Source organism: Etheostoma cragini, chromosome 17 (assembly GCF_013103735.1).
Source record: "Etheostoma cragini isolate CJK2018 chromosome 17, CSU_Ecrag_1.0, whole genome shotgun sequence".
NCBI classification, from domain to species: Eukaryota; Metazoa; Chordata; class Actinopteri; order Perciformes; family Percidae; genus Etheostoma; species Etheostoma cragini.
Genome location: NC_048423.1, coordinates 1887555 through 1895603, shown reverse-complemented (window position 1 = coordinate 1895603; position 8049 = coordinate 1887555). Strand labels below are relative to the sequence as shown.

Genomic DNA, 8049 nt, shown 5'->3' with positions numbered 1-8049 from the left:
AGTGGAGTTGCACCCTACTGGAAATTAGATAAAATACAGGTTTAAGGCTTCACTTTACAGTTCCAGAATCTGAGTGAAATTTGTTTAAGACCATGAAAGAACACAACATCAAAGCATTATTTTCTAAAATAGATTTAAAAGTAAACTGCATTTATATATTTTTTGTGTGTAAAATGTGAAAGATCCCTTTAAAATGTGTTACATAAGCAAAAACTCAGTTTCCCGAACCCTTTTTAGAACATTTATTCATCTTTTTTTTATGAGCTACACTATTCTAAAACGTCAGTGGGCCAGAAATAATCCTTATGTGATATGGTGCTGGAATCCCAGTCATGAAGAGCCACTCTGCAGTGACTAATGTGAAGATCACCTCCAACACCAGCAGGGGTCCATCACGTTGTTCAAATAGCAGCTGAGGCAACCGCCTGAGGCATCCCAACTATGAGGACACTGCCCTATCAGCTGGCCACTAGCCAAGCCTACTTTGCGCTGATTGGTTGGCAAGAAACTCCACTAACTTTCCATTGGTTGTTTAAAGAACCATATGACAGCATATGCAAATGGTCTCTATGGGGCAGTTGAAATCCCTGAGTGCTGAGCCACCCTCGGCACTATCAGGCAGGAAGAGCATGAGAGAGGAGGAAGAAAAGGATGAGTGAGAACAGCATGAACTTTTAGAAAAGATAGAAGTCAAAAGGGCTGACAACTGATAGTAAAGCCATTCTCTCCTTGGAACTGTTTTACTCCTTTATTCCATGAGTGCTGCAAGGTAAGGCTCAGAGAGTTCTTGGTTTTCAAAAGTGACGCATGTAATGCTGAAACGTAGACAAGAGTGAACGTCTGTATCAGTTTTTGTATGTGCAGAATTTAGATGTGAAGAATTATATAGATTGTAGCTGCATAATATGATAGCAGAAGCATTATTTTTTAAATGAGGGACTTTTTGCAGAAACAAAAATTTCAAAGTGTCGCTATCTTGCTGATTGTAGAAGTGACAAGTTACATCATAGGAAGAACTCTTTAAAGTTAGAAAAGTGAAGCCGCTGTTCTAATCTCTCCTCCTCTGTTTCCACCTCCCTCCCTCCCTCCTACACAAATTCCCTTCTTCTGTCCCCCTCTCCCTCACTCCCTCAGTGTGCTCAGGTCTTTCAGTCCGTCAGCAATGCCTGGCCCAGTCCTGCCGATGGACATGGCAATGAGATTCTATATCAGCCACTCTCCGCCTCCTCTCCGAGGTTTCCTCAGCACCTACGACGAGCTGCAGAGGACCAAGAAGAACCAGACCAGCCAGTCAACCAGGTGGAGCCACAACCAGAAGCTCTACAAACCCCTGCGGCCCTGCCTCAGCACCCAACAGAGAGCACTGGACGATGGCGGCTGCACGGGCTGGAGCAAAGGCAAGGCTGGCAAAAAGAAGGTGGTGTTCGCAGACACAAGGGGCATGTCACTCACCGTCATCCACGTCTTTTCCAAGTTTGACGATGAGCCATATCAAAACAAGCGTTGCAGCGGAATCAGCGAGGAGCTGCAGTTTGACATGTCAGACCTGGAAACGGCCACGATGGACCTTAAGGTCAACTCGGTGCGCAACCTGGCGCTGGACTTTAAACAGCCTTCGGCCGACTACCTGGACTTCCGGAACCGTCTGATTCAGAACTCGGTCTGCTTGGAGAACTGCTCGCTGCAGGAGCGCTCCCTGACCGGCACCATCAAGGTCCGGAACATGGGGTTTGAGAAGTCGGTGCAGTTGCGGGCCACCTTCGACTCGTGGGCAAGCTTCGTTGACATTGAGTGCACCTTCATGAACAACGTCTACAGCTGCCAGGATACCGATACCTTTGCGTTTGTCATGGAGTTACCCGTCTACATCCACCCACAGAATAGTGTCGAGTTCTGCATCTGCTTCAAAGCCCAGGGCCAGACCTTCTGGGACAATAACGATGGCAAGAACTACGTTCTCAAGCACATCGGCTGGAACGGAGAGGACCTGAATGTTCAGAGGCCCTCAACTTCTGTTGAGCAGAAAAAGCCTTCAGAGCACAAAAACGGGGCCGTGAAGGTGCTGGAGATGGAGTTTGATCAGTTTGGCAGCCCACGCATGTCCAGCGGACTCTTTCCTGGCTGGCAGAGCTGGGGTCAGATTGATAACGCTGTGCCCTATTGGTGAACGCATCAGGAAGTTTGCTGAAAACGACATTGGACAAAGATAACAGACACTGACAGGGCATTTAGTGCAAATACAGCTGTGGGTTTGAGCTTAGACTGGCTTTTAGCCACAAAATGAAATTAAGCAAATAACCCTTTTTTTAGCAGAGGAAGTGTACAAACCAGTGAGAAACCTAACTTTATCATGCTAAACTGACCTGCTTCTTGCAGTAACATGGTCATGTTGCCCAAGAGACCTAATGGTCTGTGGTTGGAGGATGAGGGATAAATGGGAAAAATCACACATTTCACATTTTTCTCCTTTGTAAAATATCAATGTGCCTTCTCCGAGTGCCTGCCCACTAAAATACAGACAAGTTGTACAGCCCACAACAAATTCTGAGCCCCTTTTGAGGGCCTGATGTCTCGGTGGAAAGTGGAAAGAGGAGCTGATTAGGTCCTTCATATTGAAGGGAAAGTACTGAGGAGTGCATGGCAACACAATGCTTCTCTACCAAAGGAAAGACAGCTGATTCATTTCTAATGAAAAATGCACAGAAAACTTTTGCACGTTCAAATGAGAAAGTAATTTAACATTATAAAAAGTGGCCTTTTATTAATTTAAGGTCATGCAGCCCATTCTTTCTTTCCCTCTGTGAAAATTGCACATGTCTGATGAAAGATGTTTGAATGATGTAATATTAAGGTGAGTTTGCGTAGGAACTGAGCCGTTGTCAACAGACGTGTCTCAAGAGACTCTGCATGTGATTGGTTGTCTTGAACAAGGAAGACATTTGGAAATCTCGGTGGCTTCTGTATGTCGAGAAAGGAACGATTGAAGACCAAATGTTAATTTTTGCTTGTTCTTTCTCCTGTGATGAGTGTACAGTATGGGTGGCTGGAAGTGAGATTTTTCTTTAACACTGTGAAAGAGAGGCCTTTGCCCCCAGCATTGTGTTTCACTTGAAGATGTGGGTCGGTTTCCCTTTCAGAAATAAATTTCTATATTTGTGGTAAAATATTCACGACTCTTGACCCTTTTGTTATGAATGCTTTGGTAGTTTTTGCACAGTATGCTGTTGCAATCTACCTCATGTATTTAGATAGAAAGCTACTGTAAATATTTAATAATATTTAATACAGACAAAATAGAAGCCACAACCACAGTGATTTAAAAAAAACAATTTTACATATTTTTTCAGCTGAATGGACATTTTCTCACTTGTTTAAAAGAAAAGTGTGCTTTATAGTCTTCTACAATGGCTTTCTAATTTGTAAATAAGGTATGAAAAAATTATATAAAACAAAGTCTCACTTTTACAGACTCTACATATGAAGCAACATATCAAAGTTGTTCATGGTTCTAGTTTACATGTATAAATAAAGATATACATTATGCTGAATTTACATTGAAAGCCATTACAGTTTTAGGTATAACTGAATTATCTGTAGTACAAAGTCCAAAGGTGTGAGAGTTTACATCGAGTGAGTGGGCGTGTTGATGACGTTTCTCTCATGCAGCTGGCGCAAAAGCAGAAGAAAACAAAGCAACTGAGTATCAAAAGAAGAAGGTTGATTTCCACAAAACCGGAAACCAAAACGGTCTAGCTGGAAAGACGCCAAGATTCAGGATCTTCTGTTTGTCAAGATGTCAAAAACCAGTGCTTGGTCTGGTGCTTCTGGTGCCATTTTTGACGGTCGTTTTTAATCGTGCAGGGTTAAACCCCTCAGTCAGGATTAGGGAATGATCATGGGTGGGGTTACAAAATGTACGTTGGGTACTCCTGGGTCTCCTCCCCTTTCATGCTACTCACTTCCATTGTAGTACGTCATCTTACAGCGCCGCTCCAGTGCGTTTTGTACAGACGCTTAAGGGTGATTTTTGCATCAGTGTCCAACCCTGAAAGACACTGACCAAGCGGTAGTATTTGGTGAATTGAGAATGAGAACATTTCAGTCCAGCCTCCTGCACGCTCTACCCAGGCGCCACCGGTCGCCTTCACCAAAGTGAATATTTCCAGGACGTTAGAACGCATCCGTGACAGACGATCTCTTTTGAGTGCTGCATGTGAGAAAGAGAATCTCTTGACTATGTCTGCACCTGATTCGTCAGACATTGTGCATAGTTCATATGAGAAAACACTCACACATCTCTCTCAAATAACCAATTCTACATTCAAATCCATTCTGAACACACAATCTACCTCATTGTAGAATTCATGACTTGCAAAAATTCCCCTCAATTTGCAAAATCCTTAAACACTTCATTAAACCTCTGACTACATAGACTCCAAACTCCACAGTTGAAAACTTAATTTCACTCTAAACATTAAAATATATCAAAACCTTGTGTTTCTTGTACACAGAATATGGATGAAAGAAGGAAAAAGCAGAGGAATGGCCTGCATCGGCTTTTCTTCAGACTCATTTCAATTGTCCATGTTCACTCCCTTTCCTTGGCATGCACAAAGGAAAGGCCGCAGGCTGAACCAGGATCAACTTTGGATGCCGGAAAATTGCTGCCTTATTGTCCTTTTAACTATTAAAGTACTGGTTTAACTTTGCTTTTCTGGGTACTTCTCTAATATACAGCAAATATTTACTCAAAGCAGTTAATGGTGCCGTGACGTAACAATTGAATGGCTCACAGTGGTATTTTACCTGTAACCAGTGGTAGTAAGAAATTAACTCTACACAGTAATGTCTTCATGGATATAGTCATAATTCAATGTTACTCACCAAGGTTTTGAGCCTTGACTTCAGTTTTGTTGAAGTTTCTAAAAAATGTCACGGCTGCTCAAAGAACATGTAATATGTATTACATGTGAGTATTTCCCTAAAACATCCCACGGGTTTCTACATGACAAACAATCTGACTAAATGGAAGAATACATTTAGTGTAAAGCACACTGTACACGCGTTAGCTTTTCATCTTGTGATGGTTCATTGGCTAATCTTAAGATTCCAGGTAAATCTTTGGGGGGGAATCTGACCTGCAGGATCTCTATTTCTAACTTTGGAAAAGGGAAAAGCTGATCCCACATCAGTTTCCAAAGACGGCTTCATCTTGAACTCAACATGCCCTCAGGCTCCGGCTCATCTCCACCTGCTGGCTGATGGAACCACATTCCTCTAATACCTGTCATTTCCTGATGGATCACCATAACCAGCCTCCATCTTTCGGTCCCTTCGCCTACATCTGCAGGTTTTTCTTCCTACTGTTTATTGTACTCTCATTTCCTTTCCTCTGTTTGCTTTTACTCTTTACTTTCTTTTATTTTTGTAAAGTCAAAGGTATGTCAGCAAAGAATGAAGGAAATACCAGGACGTTTTCACCAATAGTGTGTCTGCACTCATCCTGCGTTGTTTAAGGGACACTGAAGTCAAATCTCAGCCAACGACTTTGGTCCTTCTTCTGCCATTTCCACTTTTCACATGCATCAGGTTGTTCTCATGGATCATTCAGACATATCGCTATGAAAAGTAATGCATATTTATTATGACCCATGTTGACTACTGTTGTATAAGAGCATGGAGATCCTTTCAGAGAGGAGGTCAGGGTGGATGTTTGGGTCTTAAAACACGGGTCTTTGTGTCCCAGGAGTACTACAAGGGGCTCGATGTATTAACCCAAACCGCAATCTTTTTCTAATCTTAACTTGTTGTTTTGGTAACCCTAACGCTCACTTTCTACCAGATGCAGAACGCGGTGGAGTCATTAGGTTTCCATTAAAGTTAATGTGTGTATTTTCACTGGCTGCGGAGCGGCTGCGTCCCGACTCCGTCCCAGCTCCGGCGATCCGCAGCCCTCCTGAGCAGATTCATCGCCAAATCACAACAGATATCTCATTGCACTTTTCATAAAAGAGCAGGTCTAGATTGTACTCTGTGATGTTATTTACAGAAACCCAGCAATTCCCATGCATACAAATAGATCCACAGGTAGTGCGGGACAGGAAGCTGAGCGCAGAAACACATAAAACGTCAAAATAAAATAGAGCTTGCTAGCAGCAGATCATATCTCCCTGCACTACACCTTGAAAACAGCACAGATTTGTTCCCCCTCCACTCCTCTGGATGGAAACTAACAGCTGTTGCGGAGCCGATCCACAGCCGTGCTGCAACAGGTGGAAACGGGGGTAACCCTAACCACTGTCATCGCAGACGTAGAATTTATTGTCATTTGACTGCACATTCACAATATACAGTTGAGCGAGATTACGCTGCAAGGCTCCAAAAATAAGAAAAGAAACAGAAGACCAGTAAAAGGAGATACAGTATAGATAAGTATGTGCAATGTAAAATTTAAAATTATTGTAAGACAATTATGACTTGTGCAAATATCGGTGGCAGCAGGATGTGTTGCAGTGAAAAAAGTTAAATGAATAAAATAAAAAACTAGGTGACCAGGTGGAAGTTGGGGTGTACGTGCATCGTTCCTCGTTTAACCAAGCTTACTATTAGAAGCTTATCGTCCAAACTTGATATCAAAGTGCATAAATGTGTTTGGGGACACGTACACTTGGACTTCACAAGGCTACAGAAATGAGCTGTCTGTTTCTGTAATTTTGACTGTGCGTGTGTGTGTGTGTATGTCTGTGCGCGTGTGTGTGTGTGTGTGTGTGTGTGTGTGTGTGTGTGTGTGTGTGTGTGTGTGTGCGTGTGTGCGCTTGTCTAAGTTAAACGCTCAGGACAGCTATTTGTCTGGCAACTAACCACACAGATAAGCATCCAGAAGGGACAGATAGTTTTTATTTTGGTGTGTTTGTGTGTGTCTGTGTGTGTTCAGTGTGTTCTGATTAGATTCACTGATCGTCCTGTATCGATCCTCAAGGTTCCACAGGGGGGTCAGAGTCTGAGCAGTAACAGAGCCAACTTCTTACTTGTGATCCCTTTAAAAAATACATATGTTTGGGACTTCTAGGATGTTGTTGTCAACAATTGTCCTTCGAAGTACTTTCAAATATTTTCGAACGTAGAGTATTCAAAAAGAGCTCTTTGCAGTATTTTGTAAAGAGAAGTTGCTGTGTAATTTCTAAAAAAATTGTACTTTCCTATGTTTCAGCATGTTTCTATTGGATTGGGATGGAAGCAGAAATACGGAAGAGCATTTGGGCTACATGTGAAAAAAAACTCAAAACTCAATACATTTTTTCACATGGCCCTAATCCTCTTCTGTACAGAAATCTCTTGAAACCCAAAGTGAAAACATTTTCAACTTCTGAGCAATGTAGCCTGTCAAAGTTCAACTGGACATAATGGAGTGGAATAGAAGGGACGCAAGAGACTTAAAAATTAAGTGTAGTTATGTTCTTAAACATTGACAGACGTTTTTTTCATTGCATAGGATCCCAATAGCTTTCAGATTTGCGTACGTAACCACACTTATTTGAGAATATGTATTACACAACCAAACTTGTTGGAAAATACACCAGGCACATGAGGTGTACGAGAGTTGCTGAGAACTCTAGATCTCTTCGCTATACATACATAGATAGGAATATAAGAACAGTCCGTGGAACACAACCATATTGATTTGCATGGGAAGAAGTCCAACACCAAAGTTGAATTTTGTCTGTCTTAGCAGTAAGGTGAAATGGAGGAGAGGTCACGGTGGTGAAGGATGGAAATAGTCAGCGTGTCCATGTCGGCCTGAGAGCTGCTCCCTGTCATAGACTGGCCAGGAGAGTTGTCTCTACATTAAGAGACATGTAGCCATGTAAGGAGCCAGAAATACACACACACACACACACACACACACAAAAACTATATTTAGAACTAACCCATGACTCTTGACGTTCTTTATCACTGTCACTAGTGGTGTCAGAAGAGAATGTTGAACCACGAATAAAGTCCAAACTGAAATGAAATATAATTAAAGCTTCAATAAAAAAATAATGTTGA

The 8049-nt window shown here is 42.2% G+C and overlaps 1 protein-coding gene across 2 annotated transcripts; it reads left to right on the top strand.

Moving 5' to 3' along the window:
- Positions 1-557: 557 nt before the first annotated feature.
- LOC117960310 (protein phosphatase 1 regulatory subunit 3C-B-like) lies at positions 558-2975 on the top strand. 2 transcript variants are annotated; one of them, XR_004660116.1, is made up of 3 exons: positions 558-769; positions 1135-2330; positions 2399-2975. XR_004660116.1 is itself a non-coding variant. In XM_034898140.1 (3 exons), the coding sequence occupies exons 2-3, from the start codon at positions 756-758 to the stop codon at positions 2165-2167; spliced, it is 1047 nt and encodes a 348-aa protein (XP_034754031.1). In that variant the 5' UTR covers positions 597-698; positions 735-755; the 3' UTR covers positions 2168-2975. The 2 variants fall into 2 exon arrangements, 1 of the variants encoding a protein (XP_034754031.1); XM_034898140.1 differs by having other exon boundaries at positions 597-698; positions 735-769; positions 1135-2975.
- Positions 2976-8049: the final 5074 nt, after the last annotated feature.